Below are 17,615 nucleotides of genomic sequence, written 5' to 3'. Positions count from 1 at the left end.
GAACTAACATTGGCGAAGCACATCAGCAATCTGTGCTCACTCAGAATGCTCCAGATGATGAGGCTCTGCCCCGGGGGAGTAGCAGTGTGTCGGGCCTGTTGGAGCGTGATGTCCTCTCTCAGGACGATATCATTCCACCCTTGCCCCTGGCACTCTCTGCAACCCATCCACCACAGAATGCTGCCGCCCATGCTGAGGTGATGCAGTCTGCAGCCGGCCCGTCCAGGGCCCGAGCTGGTGTGGAGCGTCCTGTTAGCAGCGGGGCCAACACAGCGATCTTCTACCAGCCTTGCTGCAGGCACTGAAACCCCATTGAGGAGGAGCAGTAGGCCTGGGAAGGGGGAGAAGGGAAAGCACTGAGAAAGACCTACTAAATATGTGTGTGCTGGTGGCCAGAATTGGTGACCTTGCTGGAATTTGAACTAATGTAAATAGTTGCAGTTGGATGAGCCAATAAAGAATTGTGTGATACTGACCAGAGATGCTGTCCTTGTTCCATGATGAAGTAATGTGAATAATTGCATGTGTATGTGGATGATAATGTTTCAAGGGGATTGGTTTCAATTATTGTTTGCTATGGTGTTTTCTGTAAATCAAAATGTGTTTCATTTGCCACAATCTTGTGTTGCCATTTGTATACTCGGAGGCTTGGAGGGTGGGACGCGATGTCTTCAGCAGATGGCCAGGTGAAGAGGCTGGCCAGGTGAGGTGGGGCCCGCAATGCCAGATGAGTACAATCGATGGCTCCCTGAACCATGGGGAAGCATGCCATCTTGGCGAAGTCACGGGAGTGCTCATTCTGGTCTTCCCTGGACATGCTGAACTTGATGTAATCCATTTGTTTGGTGTAGAAAGCGTACAAAGCTCTGTGCACACCATGGAGCCCATCATTGCCAGAGAGACCGTGCGGATCCAAACCTCATGATGCATGTCATGAGCGATGTTGCAGCTTCCATTGTGGCACAGGCAGAAGCAATGCAATGACTTAGTTCTGTGATGGAGTCAAAGATTGATCGCATGGAAGCTCAGATTGCTCTCATGCAGTCTCAGCTGCATGCCACACAAGCTCTGACTGCTGCCATCGCTGCTGGGTCCACCACAGTTGACCGGGGATCTCACGGTGTTGCAACAGCCCAGCAATCTCTCCTGCAGCAGATTGGTACGGATGCTGAGGTGCTGCCCCGGGGATTTGGCAGTGGGTCAGTAGAGCAGGAACCAGCATTCCTGAGCCCACCACTGCCACTCCACCATTGCACATGTCGCTGCCTGTTACCCAGCTAACCCAGACTGCTGCCGTCCAGCTTGGGGAGGTGCAGTCTATAGCCGAGCCTTCCCGGCCCAGAGCTGGTCGAGGACATCCTGCAAGATCATCCTGCAAGATCACCAGCCCTGCTGCAGCCACAGGGGACACACTGCAGAGGAGTATTAGGTCAACGAAAGAGGGAATATAAGGAAATGCACAAGGGTGATGAATAAATACACATTTATACATTTTATTGTTGTTTGATAAATGTTGATTGGAATGTTTCATGTTTCATGTTTGCTGTTATCTCTCATTTCAATTTTGGGGCTTTGGTATGGAAGGGCAAATTGATGTGGTGATGGGGATGTCCAGAGGAAACAGGAAGTGGGATGGAAATCAGTGGGCATGAGCTCTGATGAGACGGTCGCGATGGAGTCACTGCCTCCTCTGTTGCAGGTGTTGCTCCTCCTCCTGCTCCTCCTGGTCCTCCTCCTGGTCCGCCTCCTCCTCCTGAGTTGGTGCGGCTATGCCTAGTGGCAATGGCTGTGCCCTCATGATGGCCAGGTTGTGCAGCGTGCAGCAGAAGATGACGTAGGTACTGCAGGACTACTCCTGAGCGGTCAAGGCAGCGGAACCGGTGCTTCAGCACTCTGATGGTCTGCTCAATGATGTTCCTGGTGGCGGCCTGGCTCTCATTTTATGAGAGCTGGGCAGGAGTGGTGGGGTTACAGAGGGCAGTCATGAGCCAGGTGGACAGCAGCTAGCCCTTGCCACTGAGCAGCCAGCCACGGGCTTGATGTGGTGGCTGGAAGAAAGCTGACACACCGGTCTGATGCAGGATGAAGGCATCGTGGCTGCTGCCAGGATAGTGGGCATTGATGGAGAGGATACTGCGTGTGTGGTCGCACACCAACTGCACATTCAGTGAGTGGTAGCCTTTGTGGTTACGGAAGATCTTAGGATTGTGATGCGGTGCCCTCAAGTGATGTGGGTGCAGTTATTGGCGCCTTGCACCATGGGGAAGCTCCATATCCTGATGAATCTACATCCACGCTCGTGCTGCTTCTCTCTGTTCATGGGGAAGGAAATGTAGTGCGGAGACACTAATGTAGTGCCTTCTCCTTCTGTAGACAGCATCTGTAACTTTGCAGATGGAGCAAACTGGGAGATGTTGGAGATGTCTCCTGTTGCACACTGAAAGGATCGATTGGCGTAGAAATTGACTGCGATGGTGATCTTGACTGCCACTGAGAGAGCCGTCCTCACCAATGGATAGCACCCTCATCTCAGAGTCAAAAGGTTGTGAGTTCAAATCTCACTCCAGGGACTTAAGCACATAAATCGAGTCTGACACTCCAGTGCCGTACTGAGGGAGTGCTGCACTGTTGGAGGTGCCGTCTTTCAGATGAGACGTTAAACCGAGGCCCCGGTTACTCTCTCAGGTGGACGTAAAAGATCCCATGGCACTATTTTGAAGAAGAGCAGGGCACTTATCCCTGGTGTCCTGGCCAATATTTATCCCTCAATCAACATAACAAAAATAGATTATCTGGTCATTATCACATTGCTGTTTGTGGAAGCTTGCTGTGCGCAAATTGGCTGCTGCATTTCCCACACTGTGGGCCGCCCCAACCAGTGTGAGAACATCACCGCAGATGCGGGCTATAAATAGAGCTGGAGCGCCGGGCCCTGGAACATCGTGGGTGAAAGTACGACGAATGAGGGTACGGGGCCCAGAAGAGCCAAATGCCCAGAGGCAGCAGGGGCCAGCCCACACTGCAATATGTGTGTGCACTAGGTCTGTGCAGCAGAGCTGGTCTCCAATCATCCTGGTTCAACCCTTACCACTGGATAAAGACCTAGCTCTGTCGACCACGTGTGGTGGCTGATGTGCAACGGTCATCACACGTTAAAGAAATCCACGGACAGGCATCTTCCACCCCTTCAATTGGAGTTCAGGACTGGAACATCGGGTCCTTCATTGAAACATCTATGAATTCTTGTGGAAGCAAGTCATCCTCGTTCGAGGGACCGCCTATGATGATGATGCTGTGCTTTCCACATTACAACAGTGATTACACTCCAAAAGTATTTCATTGGCTGTAAAGCGCTTTGAGATGTCCGGTGGTCATGAAAGGCGCTATTTAAATGCAAGTCTTTCTTTTAGTCTGAGGCTTGAGGTCTGGTTGCAGGAGATGGCCGAACTCTGTGACCACATCCTTGCTGAAGCATACTCTTTGAACATACTGCTCCTCAGTGAAATTGATGTAGGAGAACTGCTGCCAGAATACTCTGGGAGTGTAAGATCTCTGATGCTAACCCTGTTGCTCCTTTTCCCTCTGTCCTTGTACCTGTCTTTCTCCCTCTCTCTCTCTCTGCCATTCTCCCTGTCTTTCTCTTTGTCTTTCTCCTTCTCTCTCTCTCTCTCTGCCTTTCTCCATCTTCCTCTTCCTCTGCCTTTCTCCCTGTCTCTCTCTTTGTCTTTGAGGTGAAAACCACTGCAATCCTTGCAACAGGCACTCTGCCTATCTATCAGCAAGCCGGAAATAATAATGGCCAACAGAAAAGTTTTCGACAAGATGACGCCTTTAAATAGTGCTTCTCCAGCCACCGCCCACCTGCAACTTGACAGCTAAAGCTGTCATTGTCATCACCAGGCGGTACCTGAGGGTGGGAGGCCGAATTTATGGGGGGGAGGGCGGTAATGAGCCCTCATCATCGCCAGGCGCACCCAAACGGGGCGCTACCGGGAGGAGCAGGGCAGTACCTGGTAGCACCTCCAAAAAACCCGAGGCCAATTTTGGGAGCGATCTCCTGGGTGAAAACTGATCTGTGCCCCGTTAGTGCCCATTGGAGGCGCTAACGAGAGGCGTAGATGAGGCCAATTTCAGCCCCCAATTTCCTTACAATGTCCCCCACAAATTTCAGTAGCAGCTTTTATGGACTTTGTATGGATATATTTGCTTTACGTGAATTATTCCCAATTTATAATCAAATGTTAAATATCTTTAAAAAAACTATTAGGGACCAGAATTTGCCATCTCACATGAAGATTTTCTGAAGAATGTGCTTCCCACAATCCACAGGAATGACACTGTTGTCTTCATCTTTACCTTAAATTGTACGTAATAAAATCCTTCACAATAAAAATATTGATTGTATTTCTTTATATTGTTATAGTATGTCTCATACACTGAGTTTGTGGGGTTTTTGTTCTTTTGGAAAAGGTGATGTTGCAGAGATTGAGAAAATCGCACATCAGGTCAAGATGTCAACAATCAATTTGTTTTCAATCTCACATGGAACAGTGGGGCAATACATGCCAGTAAGTAGCCACATGATACAAATCTATAAATACTTTGCCATTGTAATGAACATTTAAACAATATCCTTCTCCTTTAACAGAATGAGATGGTCGCAGATGCTTGTCATTTTGTACGCTATTGTTCATATCTGACTGAAAACTTAGAAAAGATGAATATCTATTTTCTCACTACACAGTTGGAGGCCTAAATGAAACTGGTGGAGATAAACCACAAATACTTAGAAATCCCGGCCTCCCAGGGTCCGTACTGAGTGTGTACGGACCTAGGAAGGCATTGCAAAAGACGGTTTTCAACGCACAATGCACCATATATGATTTTTAGTTTTATTTTACGATGTTTTTGTATGTTTTAAAACTCTTATGCCTGTAAAAGTAGGCTATGCGCCTGCTTTTACCAGGTGCAAGAGTTTTCAGGACATTCGCTGGGCAAGATAACATAAGAACATAAGAACATAAGAATTAGGAACAGGAGTATGCCATCTAGCCCCTCGAGCCTGCTTCGCCATTCAACAAGATCATGGCTGATCTGGACGTGGACTCAGCTCCACTTACCCGCCCGCTCCCCGTAACCCTTAATTCCCTTATTGGTTAAAAATCTATCTATCTGTGACTTGAATATATTCAATGAGCTAGCCTCAACTGCTTCCTTGGGCAGAGAATTCCACAGATTCACAACCCTCTGGGAGAAGAAATTCCTTCTCAACTCAGTTTTAAATTGGCTCCCCGTATTTTGAGGCTGTGCCCCCTAGTTCTAGTCTCTCCGACCAGTGGAAACAACCTCTCTGCCTCTATCTTGTCTATCCCTTTCATTATTTTAAATGTTTCTATAAGATCACCCCTCATCCTTCTGAACTCCAACGAGTAAAGACCCAGCCTACTCAATCTATCATCATAAGGTAACCCCCTCATCTCCGGAATCAGCCTCGTGAATCGTCTCTGTAACCCCTCCAAAGCCAGTATATCCTTCCTTAAGTAAGGTGACCAAAACTGCATGCAGTACTCCAGGTGCGGCCTCACCAATACCCTATACAGTTGCAGCAGGACCTCCCCTGCTTTTGTACTCCATCCCTCTCGCAATGAAGGCCAACATTCCATTCGCCTTCCTGATTACCTGATGCACCTGCAAACTAACTTTTTGGGATTCATGCACAAGGACCCCATGTCCGGCCAGTTATACGCCGTTTGCGTGGAGCCTTTCCTGCGCCTCTTGCGGACGAGGTTGACGGGACTGGCTCTGCAAGGGCCGGGCGTGGAGGTCGTCCTCTCGGCTTACGCCGATGACGTGCTCCTCGCGGTAGAGGATCCCGCTGACCTGCGGAGGATGCGTGAGTGCCAGGAAATTTACTCGGCCGCGTCCTCCGCCAGGATCAACTGGGAGAAATGTTCCGGACTCCTGGTGGGTCAGTGGCGGGTGCACTCCCTGCCGGAGGAGCTCAGGCCTTTTGCCTGGAGCACGACCCATCTCCTCTATCTGGGAGTCTACCTTAGCCCCGACGAGGGAGCCTGGCCGGCGAACTGGCAGGAGCTGGAGGCCAAGGTCACCGCTCGCCTAGGGCGCTGGACAGGACTGCTCCGAGTGCTGTCCTACAGGGGTCGAGCGCTAGTCATAAACCAGCTGGTGGCCGCAATGCTGTGGTACCGGCTGGTCACTTTGACCCCTCCCCCTGCGTTTGTCGGCAAGATACAGAAGAAGCTGGTGGACTTCTTCTGGAACAACAGGAAGCACTGGGTCTCTGCCGCGGTCTTGAGTCTCCCGCTTGAGGAGGGCGGTCAGTCGTTGGTGTGCGTTAGCGCCCAGCTCGCGACTTTCCGTCTTCAGACCCTGCAGAGATACCTTTACGTCGAGCCCCCTCCTAGGTGGTGTGCTCTGGCGAGGTATTTCTTCCGCCAGCAGCGCGACCTCAATTATGACACGCAGCTCCTGTTTGTGAACTTGGGGGGTGCCAGGACCGCCCTCCGGGAGCTGCCTGTCTTTTACAGGGAACTCATCAGGGTCTGGAACAAAGTCTCCACCAAGCGCAGTTCTCCGCCGGCTGGAGTGGCGGCCGTCCTGCAGGAACCGCTGCTCGGGAATCCGTACCTCCACGGCCGAGGTTTTATGTGGCGGTCGGAAGAGAGGGCTGTGGCTGGTGAGGTGACCAGGGTCAGGGACCTGCTCGATGGCGGAGGAGCGGGCTGGATGGCGCCAGTCACGCTGGCGCGGCGCCTAAATTCTGCCAACGTCCGCCGCGCGGCCGATGCCATCGAGTCGCTAAAAACAGCTTTGGGCCCTGACTCCGTTAGGTGTATCGAGGAGGCTCAAGCACGTGGGGAGATCCCGTCCGAACTGACCCCCGTCCGGACGGAATTCCTCATCGGCGCCAAACCCCGGAACCTCCCTCGGGGGCCGGCGCCTCACAACTTGAGCCGCCTCGGGGAAATCCCCTCCGTGCCTTTCAGTTCCGCGCGGAGGGGTTTCCTGTACGGGCTGCTCCTGCACACCCTCAACTTTGCCATCCTCGCCGGCCGTCCGGACACGCCATGGCGTACCATCTTGCCGTCCGGAGGAGGCGGGGGTCCCCGATGGAGGGCACTCTACGCAGGGGTCCTCCCACTATTCATCGGGGACTTGGCCTGGAGGGTGGTGCACGGAGCAGTGCCGTGCAACAAATTTTTAAGCCGGTTCACGGACTCCCAGGCCGCCTGCAATTTCTGCGGTCTGGAGGAGTCCGTGTTCCATGTTTTTATTGAATGCACAAGGTTGCAGCCCCTGTTCCACTATTTGAAGGGGCTGCTCCTGAAATTCTGGCTGCACTTCAGTCCCACTCTCCTGATCTTTGGGCACCCTGTGCGGAGGGGAGCGGGTAGGTCCGAGGGCCTCCTCGTAGGACTGCTCCTGGGCACGGCCAAGGGTGCCATCAGCCGGTCCAGGCAGCGGGCGGTCGAGGGGGTCGTTCAACCTGACTGCCTGCCCCTCTTCCGCTCTTACATCCGATCCAGGGTGTCCTTGGAGATGGAGCACGCGGTGTCCACCGGTACGCTCGCGGCCTTCCGCGAGAGGTGGGCACCGGAGGGACTGGAGTGCATCATCACGCCCGGCAACCAAATTTTAATTTGATTTTACGTTTTAAAGTTTAATTTGTTTTAATTGCCGGTGCTTTTAGTGTCCCCCTTCCCTTTTATAGGGGGCACTGGGGAAAATTGTGATTTTAGTGCCCCAAAAAAAAAACCAAAAAAAAAAAGAAAAACACAAAAAAAAACAAAAAAAAAGGGGGGGAAAAAAGGGCCTTGAAAATGTCTGGAGTGTCACCCAGGTCGGGTGGCACCGTTTATTGTTTTTATGTTTTCACAGGTGAACTCAAAAGAGTTTCATGCACAAGGACCCCATGTCCGGCCAGTTATACGCCGTTTGCGTGGAGCCTTTCCTGCGCCTCTTGCGGACGAGGTTGACGGGACTGGCTCTGCAAGGGCCGGGCGTGGAGGTCGTCCTCTCGGCTTACGCCGATGACGTGCTCCTCGCGGTAGAGGATCCCGCTGACCTGCGGAGGATGCGTGAGTGCCAGGAAATTTACTCGGCCGCGTCCTCCGCCAGGATCAACTGGGAGAAATGTTCCGGACTCCTGGTGGGTCAGTGGCGGGTGCACTCCCTGCCGGAGGAGCTCAGGCCTTTTGCCTGGAGCACGACCCATCTCCTCTATCTGGGAGTCTACCTTAGCCCCGACGAGGGAGCCTGGCCGGCGAACTGGCAGGAGCTGGAGGCCAAGGTCACCGCTCGCCTAGGGCGCTGGACAGGACTGCTCCGAGTGCTGTCCTACAGGGGTCGAGCGCTAGTCATAAACCAGCTGGTGGCCGCAATGCTGTGGTACCGGCTGGTCACTTTGACCCCTCCCCCTGCGTTTGTCGGCAAGATACAGAAGAAGCTGGTGGACTTCTTCTGGAACAACAGGAAGCACTGGGTCTCTGCCGCGGTCTTGAGTCTCCCGCTTGAGGAGGGCAGTCAGTCGTTGGTGTGCGTTAGCGCCCAGCTCGCGACTTTCCGTCTTCAGACCCTGCAGAGATACCTTTACGTCGAGCCCCCTCCTAGGTGGTGTGCTCTGGCGAGGTATTTCTTCCGCCAGCAGCGCGACCTCAATTATGACACGCAGCTCCTGTTTGTGAACTTGGGGGGTGCCAGGACCGCCCTCCGGGAGCTGCCTGTCTTTTACAGGGAACTCATCAGGGTCTGGAACAAAGTCTCCACCAAGCGCAGTTCTCCGCCGGCTGGAGTGGCGGCCGTCCTGCAGGAACCGCTGCTCGGGAATCCGTACCTCCACGGCCGAGGTTTTATGTGGCGGTCGGAAGAGAGGGCTGTGGCTGGTGAGGTGACCAGGGTCAGGGACCTGCTCGATGGCGGAGGAGCGGGCTGGATGGCGCCAGACACGCTGGCGCGGCGCCTAAATTCTGCCAACGTCCGCCACGCGGCCGATGCCATCGAGTCGCTAAAAACAGCTCTGGGCCCTGACTCCGTTAGGTGCATCGAGGAGGCTCAAGCACGTGGGGAGATCCCATCCGAACTGACCCCCGTCCGGACGGAATTCCTCATCGGCGCCAAACCCCGGAACCTCCCTCGGGGGCCGGCGCCTCACAACTTGAGCCGCCTCGGGGAAATCCCCTCCGTGCCTTTCAGTTCCGCGCGGAGGGGTTTCCTGTACGGGCTGCTCCTGCACACACTCAACTTTGCCATCCTCGCCGGCCGTCCGGACACGCCATGGCGTACCATCTTGCCGTCCGGAGGAGGCGGGGGTCCCCGATGGAGGGCACTCTACGCAGGGGTCCTCCCACTATTCATCGGGGACTTGGCCTGGAGGGTGGTGCACGGAGCAGTGCCGTGCAACAAATTTTTAAGCCGGTTCACGGACTCCCAGGCCGCCTGCAATTTCTGCGGTCTGGAGGAGTCCGTGTTCCATGTTTTTATTGAATGCACGAGGTTGCAGCCCCTGTTCCACTATTTGAAGGGGCTGCTCCTGAAATTCTAGCTGCACTTCAGTCCCACTCTCCTGATCTTTGGGCACCCTGTGCGGAGGGGAGCGGGTAGGTCCGAAGGCCTCCTCGTAGGACTGCTCCTGGGCACGGCCAAGGGTGCCATCAGCCGGTCCAGGCAGCGGGCGGTCGAGGGGGTCGTTCAACCTGACTGCCTGCCTCTCTTCCGCTCTTACATCCGGTCCAGGGTGTCCTTGGAGATGGAGCACGCGGTGTCCACCGGTACGCTCGCGGCCTTCCGCGAGAGGTGGGCACCGGAGGGACTGGAGTGCATCATCACGCCCGGCAACCAAATTTTAATTTGATTTTACGTTTTAAAGTTAATTTGTTTTAATTGCCGGTGCTTTTAGTGTCCCCTTCCCTTTTATAGGGGGCACTGGGGAAAAATTGTGATTTTAGTGCCCAAAAAAAAACCAAAAAAAAAGAAAAACACAAAAAAAAAAAAAAAGGGGGGGGAAAAAAGGGCCTTGTAAATGTCTGGAGTGTCACCCAGGTCGGGTGGCACTCTTTAATGTTTTATGTTTTCGCAGGTAAACTCAAAAGAGTTTCATGCACAAGGACCCCATGTCCGGCCAGTTATACGCCGTTTGCGTGGAGCCTTTCCTGCGCCTCTTGCGGACGAGGTTGACGGGACTGGCTCTGCAAGGGCCGGGCGTGGAGGTCGTCCTCTCGGCTTACGCCGATGACGTGCTCCTCGCGGTAGAGGATCCCGCTGACCTGCGGAGGATGCGTGAGTGCCAGGAAATTTACTCGGCCGCGTCCTCCGCCAGGATCAACTGGGAGAAATGTTCCGGACTCCTGGTGGGTCAGTGGCGGGTGCACTCCCTGCCGGAGGAGCTCAGGCCTTTTGCCTGGAGCACGACCCATCTCCTCTATCTGGGAGTCTACCTTAGCCCCGACGAGGGAGCCTGGCCGGCGAACTGGCAGGAGCTGGAGGCCAAGGTCACCGCTCGCCTAGGGCGCTGGACAGGACTGCTCCGAGTGCTGTCCTACAGGGGTCGAGCGCTAGTCATAAACCAGCTGGTGGCCGCAATGCTGTGGTACCGGCTGGTCACTTTGACCCCTCCCCCTGCGTTTGTCGGCAAGATACAGAAGAAGCTGGTGGACTTCTTCTGGAACAACAGGAAGCACTGGGTCTCTGCCGCGGTCTTGAGTCTCCCGCTTGAGGAGGGCGGTCAGTCGTTGGTGTGCGTCAGCGCCCAGCTCGCGACTTTCCGTCTTCAGACCCTGCAGAGATACCTTTACGTCGAGCCCCCTCCTAGGTGGTGTGCTCTGGCGAGGTATTTCTTCCGCCAGCAGCGCGACCTCAATTATGACACGCAGCTCCTGTTTGTGAACTTGGGGGGTGCCAGGACCGCCCTCCGGGAGCTGCCTGTCTTTTACAGGGAACTCATCAGGGTCTGGAACAAAGTCTCCACCAAGCGCAGTTCTCCGCCGGCTGGAGTGGCGGCCGTCCTGCAGGAACCGCTGCTCGGGAATCCGTACCTCCACGGCCGAGGTTTTATGTGGCGGTCGGAAGAGAGGGCTGTGGCTGGTGAGGTGACCAGGGTCAGGGACCTGCTTGATGGCGGAGGAGCGGGCTGGATGGCGCCAGACACGCTGGCGCGGCGCCTAAATTCTGCCAACGTCCGCCACGCGGCCGATGCCATCGAGTCGCTAAAAACAGCTCTGGGCCCTGACTCCGTTAGGTGCATCGAGGAGGCTCAAGCACGTGGGGAGATCCCGTCCGAACTGACCCCCGTCCGGACGGAATTCCTCATCGGCGCCAAACCCCGGAACCTCCCTTGGGGGCCGGCGCCTCACAACTTGAGCCGCCTCGGGGAAATCCCCTCCGTGCCTTTCAGTTCCGCGCGGAGGGGTTTCCTGTACGGGCTGCTCCTGCACACACTCAACTTTGCCATCCTCGCCGGCCGTCCGGACACGCCATGGCGTACCATCTTGCCGTCCGGAGGAGGCGGGGGTCCCCGATGGAGGGCACTCTACGCAGGGGTCCTCCCACTATTCATCGGGGACTTGGCCTGGAGGGTGGTGCACGGAGCAGTGCCGTGCAACAAATTTTTAAGCCGGTTCACGGACTCCCAGGCCGCCTGCAATTTCTGCGGTCTGGAGGAGTCCGTGTTCCATGTTTTTATTGAGTGCACAAGGTTGCAGCCCCTGTTCCATTATTTGAAGGGGTTGCTCCTGAAATTCTGGCTGCACTTCAGTCCCACTCTCCTGATCTTTGGGCACCCTGTGCGGAGGGGAGCGGGTAGGTCCGAGGGCCTCCTCGTAGGACTACTCCTGGGCACGGCCAAGGGTGCCATCAGCCGGTCCAGGCAGCGGGCGGTCGAGGGGGTCGTTCAACCTGACTGCCTGCCTCTCTTCCGCTCTTACATCCGGTCCAGGGTGTCCTTGGAGATGGAGCACGCGGTGTCCACCGGTACGCTCGCAGCCTTCCGCGAGAGGTGGGCACCGGAGGGACTGGAGTGCATCATCATGCCCGGCAACCAAATTTTAATTTGATTTTACGTTTTAAAGTTTAATTTGTTTTAATTGCCGGTGCTTTTAGTGTCCCCCTCTCCTTTTATAGGGGGCACTGGAAAAAGGAAAAATTTGATTTTAGTGCCCAAAAAAAAAAACACAAAAAAAAAAAAAAGGGCCTTGTAAATGTCTCGTGTGTGTCATCCAGGTCGGGTGGCACGGATACATGTTTTATGTTTTGCAGGTAGACTCTAAAAGAGTTTCATGCACAAGGACCCCCAGGTCCCTCTGCACCTCAGCATGTTGTAATTTCTCCCCATTCAAATAATATTCCCTTTTACTGTGTTTTTTTTCCCCAAGGCGGTGGGTAAATACCGCAATCTTGCCCATGCGAAGTTCCTGGCTGTGGACCTCGCAGCAGGAGGTCGAGTGCCAACACAGCCCCCATGAAACAAGATAAATATTGCAGTCAAAACTGCCCTGAATTAAATAAAGCAATGCTTAAGAGCCATAACAGCCCTTGAGGTGAAAACCACTACAATTCTTGCAACAGGCACTCTGCCTATCTGTCAGCAAGCTGGAAATAATAATGGTTAACAGAAAAGTTTTCGACAAGATGACGCCTTTAAATGGTGCTTCTCCAGCCGCCTCCCACCTGCAACTCGACAGCTAAAGCTGTCATTGTCATCACCAGGCGATACCTGAGGGTGGGAGGCCGAATTTATAGGGGGGGCGGTAATGAGACCTCATCATCACCAGGCGCACCCAAACGGGGCGCTATCAGGAGGAGCAGAGCAGTACCTGGTAGCACCTCCAAAAAACCCGAGGCCAATTTTGCTGGAAGGGATCTCCTGGGTGAAAACTCATCTGTGCCCTGTTGGCGCCCATTGGAGGCACTAACGGGAGGCGTAGATGAGGCCAATTTCAGCCCCCAATTTCCTTACAATGCCCCCCAACAAATTTCAAAAGCAGCTTTTATGGACTGGTGGGGGGGGTGTTTCTCAATCATAATAACGGGAACTCCTACTTATGGAGTTTCCATTATTATGCATGAGAAAATACTGTACCTGGATTGGCTGCCCAGAGCCATGTGTCTCCAACTCCAGCTTATGGATGTCCTGACGTGCACGCACTCCAATGCACAGGGAGAGGAGGCCTCAGGACTGGGATCACTGGTGGGCGCAGCAGGATGAGGTAGGTGCGCATCTTTTTTACCTTTTTCTGTCAATTGCCCGCGAGAAGCACTCAACCGGGATCTCTAGACTAATGTTGTCCCCGTACAAACCAAATAAAAAATAGATTCACAGTAATCAAATAATCTTACCCACCAAGACCACCACTTTGACACATATACTTGAGCTTAGAAAAATATTTCCAGAAGTAGTCTTGCTACACCACTTGATGAATTGCATAGAGTTACTGGAAAATTTGCTATTGATGCCACAAGAGGAAATAGTAAATAGGACATAGTAATTTGGTTCCAAAATGCAACTCTGACTATATGCATCACACCAAGGAGGAGAAACCTCACTATCTGTGACTAACACCAAATATCAGAGAGTAACCATGTTTGGTGTCTCTGAGAAATAAAGAAGAAGGGAATCGTGTTTACTCAGATGTTTACTCCCTTTCAATATATGGGTAAAATGTCACCGTTAAATTACTGTGTAACTACTTATTGTCTAACACCCTGGGGTCAAAATTGCCTCCCGCCTGAAACAGGGTACATCTAAACCGTTTTGAGTGTTTTTACCGCCACGATGGTTGAGGTCGCCTTTTGATCAAAATTCCACTCATCGTTGTTTTTTTTAAATTCGGATCCAGATGTTGCTCTTAATGGGGGCGATTATGCGGCGGGGGCAACACTAGAGGGGCAGAAGTTGGGGACGGTGCGGAGTGGCCACCGCGATGACCTCATCACGGTGCCGCGCCACCACGTCTCTCCCCTTCACTTAAAGGGCCAGCGGCCTGACACCCAAGAGGGGGTGCCAGGCTGCCTGTTGGCGACTTGGCCAAATCCGGGGGCATAATTGTCGGGCCGATATGGCAGTCAGCCGACAAAAATAAAAACATGGTGACAGCGGCAGTGCATCCTCCCCTTCAAGGGAAGCCGCACCACCATTGCAGAAGGCCTCAGCCTCACTGGAACACCGCGAAAATTCTTGCAAAGGTTTTCGGGGCGGAATTTTGCCGTTGGGGGAGTAGATCGCCTGTGTGCACTGTGATGATGCACTTAACATGTATCGGCAGCAGTGGAGCATTGGGGGGGGGGTGGGAGTGGGTCACCACCAGGATAACACGGGAATTGGAATTTTGATAATTACACGAAATGGCCATTACACGAAAAGTTGCCGGCCATTGCACTCCGCAGCGTGGCCACCACTTTCCAGTGTTCAGAGGCCTCAAGGAAAGGGGCAATTTCAGCCCCCCTGAATTTAGTTTAATTTAGTCTGGTGGTTATTCTAAAAGTAGAAATACCAGGAAAAAAAACACACCATTTGTAATGGTAGCAGATAATGTTTGTAATAAAAAAAAATGTTTTCATTGGCTGAACTGTCCTCTGGGATCCAGGCCATGACACTGTCCCAACCCTCAGGTAGCCTCCATTTCCACTGGAGTAGTGACCAGTACTCCTCTCTTTACTGGGCATACTGACCACCACTTTCACCAGACCTCTGAGTGGCCAAGGTCAAGGGAACTCCCCGTGGAGGAAGCTCCCACCCCTGCGTCACTGGCTTTGTAAGGTACAAACAAAAACTCGGCAGTATGACTAAGACTCAGCATATCCGAGCCCCATTACAGTTTGCTGCCTTTCTGCCGCACTTTCATTGGAATTGAGACAAGACTGTAGTAGAATATCTCTGGAATTTCATCCCCAAATACTTAAAATAATTTTCTGAAGCAAAAATTACAAAGTCTTTTCAAAGTTTGTTAACTGAATCGTGGATGATCATAATGCGGGCTCTGCAGTTCTCATGGTCTTTCACCTCACTGCACTGATTTGAAAATACAATTATGCTGAGTGAGCTCACAAACAGGAAAAGCTGTTAGCTAAGTTTACACTTCCTGTATCTTTTTAAACAACGGTTTCATTTATGTCACAACTATAACATAGGAAGCTCCCAAGGCATTTTAGAGAGGGGTGGAAACAGATTAAAATTGATAAAATGAACAAACATTTTGGGGGGAAATTTAACCCCCAAAAACAGGCAGGTTTGAGTCAGGTGGAATGTTAAAATGTTAAAAATCTGAATACCAATCCCAAGCCCCTCACTTCTGATTTTGACAAAGGTGGGACAGGGGGTGCGAGCAACCAACCTGCTCCCTGGAGGGAGGTTGGCAATTTAAATATTATAATGAGGTTGTGTGCCTAATATTTAACCACAATTTTAAATTTGACTATGGCCAGCCGAATTTTCCAGGCCTCAGGAAACCCGGCAGGTAAAGGAAGGCGAGGACTGCTGAATCCAGGAGGTAATTGCCTTTCCATTTATCTGCTGGATTACTTTATTTTCTTAACCACCCCCAGTGACTAGAGGCCCACCCAACTCTTCCGAGCTCCTCCTGATTCTTCTGATCTCCACTCCCAACCCTTCCGATCTTCTCCACGAGGCCTCCAATCTCCCCCCGACTCTGGCCTCCGCTCGTACCTCTGGCCTCCGATTTCTCCTCTGGCCTCTGATCTCTCCCCTCCCCACTGAGGGAATCTCGTTTTTCTGGGTTTCCCAACCTCAAAGCAGGCCCCTCGCTTCCTCCCCGCCTCCAAGTTAATATCCAACCCTTATCCAGTTATGGGGAGAGATAAGTTGGGTGAACAAAAGCTTGCCAACAAAGATAAGCCTCGAGAATGTTTTCAGAGGAAGATAAAGAAGCAGAGAGATGGAGCAGTTTAGTAAGGGAGTTCCTGACACTGAGGTCAAGTACTTTGCCTCCCATCATGGGATGAAAGAGGCAGAGTGGGGGAATACAGAAAAACATAGTCAGAAGACTAAAGTTTGCGGAAGTGGGTGTAAAGTCGGAGAAGACTTCAGAGGTAGATTCAAATCAGAAAGGCCTTTTTTTAACAATAGGAATGTGACTTTGGGGAAATCCCAAATTCAATCATAACAAATTTGTGATTGATATTAATTATGTCTATTGCTTATGTCTCATGCCTGTAGTACATGACCAGCACCCCTGCTGCTACCTGATGATTTATTTTTTAGTTCCAGACTGATATAAAGAGTATTGGCATTTTCATCTTACATGGCACTCCCTTAAATGGCTGTGGCAATCACAGACCCCTATCTGCCTCTGGCCAATATTGCTTATTTGTTTTACCCACAGGTCCCAAGGCAAGAAATCCCAGCAGACATACCTCCATGTTAAAATCGCAGGACCTCAATTTCAGTGAGGTTCTTCCAATCGCATGCCTTTGGCCAGGGATTGGTGGAACCACCAGAGAAAGCACATAAGCAGCCGCTTTTAGCCCTAGGGACCATATTTCTAGGGGTTCACGCTGAATTCCCGATAAAGAACCACATAGAGGTTCCAAGCACTGGTATATTGCCCTTGCTTAAAATTCATATAAACCGATGTAGTAGAGAAATAATTTGTAACATGATGTAAAGTGAAGTCCATGTATGTCACATCTTGGTCTGAACCATAATTACTGGAAGAAAAATAATATAAGATTGCACATTCTGAATTTCAAGGATCACCCAGGAGCAAGAAAATTACCTATTTTTTACATTCTTATTTCTTTTCAAGTAAGGATAAGAAAATGGAAAATGGTGATTAAGGATAACATAATCTAGGTCTTTAAAATATTGAGAAACACACCTGATAGGAACATAAGAAATAGGAGCAGGAGTAGGTCATTCAGAACTTTGAGCCTTGTGTGGCTGTTTGACTTAAACTGTAAGCACAGAACTGGAGCACACAGGTTTAAAATTAGCAAGTCAATTAAGGCTAGAGATTATGAACTATTTTTCTGACAAAGTATTGGATATTTGGAACAGCCTCCAAGCAAAAGCAGTCAAGGCTGTGCCAATTAACTCCTTTAAAAATGAGGTGGATAACTATCTGGGTAGGAGTGAGATAAATATAAGCTCTTTATTATTTTCTTTATTTGAGATGATAACAATAAATATAAAATGAGATGATCAAATACTTCCCGTAGCACAATGTTTCCTCTGTTGCTGGGACTGAGGAGGAGAGAAGAAATGCAGGTCGTTAGAAATAGTAAATGCTCGGGATGATTGGATGTGCTGGAGTTTTGCTTGATCACCTTAGAGAATCAGGGAGCAGTTATACAGAACTTTCCCTCAGGAGTTTAAAAGGCTGGGGTAGAATCCATTGCTGGATAGATTATAGATGATCTACTTAAGGAGTGGGCTGAATGACCATTTATTGTTCCATGCTTTCTTACATTTTTTTCCTTTTTTCTATTAATTGCCAGAAACAGCTGAAGAAATTGTTTTCTATTATAATCAGTGTTACTTGGCCAGTAATGTCATTCAAGTATGAAGGATGCTATATTCAGGTAATATCTTTTTGTCCCTAACTAACCGTTCTAGACCATCATGATTATTGCTGATATGTAAAGGT

At 51.4% G+C, this 17,615-nt stretch overlaps 1 protein-coding gene across 1 annotated transcript in view; it reads left to right on the top strand.

The window, feature by feature from the left end:
• The window catches only part of gckr (glucokinase (hexokinase 4) regulator), a 100,010-nt gene that overhangs the window by 70,591 nt on the left and 11,804 nt on the right, over positions 1-17,615 (top strand). Inside the window, exons 14-16 of the mRNA XM_070884200.1 lie at positions 4,268-4,364; positions 4,471-4,568; positions 17,467-17,550. Of these exons, the coding sequence (XP_070740301.1) occupies positions 4,268-4,364; positions 4,471-4,568; positions 17,467-17,550 (279 nt within the window). The remainder of the gene's footprint in view (positions 1-4,267; positions 4,365-4,470; positions 4,569-17,466; positions 17,551-17,615) is intronic.

Source organism: Pristiophorus japonicus, chromosome 7, assembly GCF_044704955.1.
Source record: "Pristiophorus japonicus isolate sPriJap1 chromosome 7, sPriJap1.hap1, whole genome shotgun sequence".
In the NCBI taxonomy this organism is placed as follows: Eukaryota; Metazoa; Chordata; class Chondrichthyes; family Pristiophoridae; genus Pristiophorus; species Pristiophorus japonicus.
This window is presented reverse-complemented; position numbering and strand designations above follow the sequence as displayed.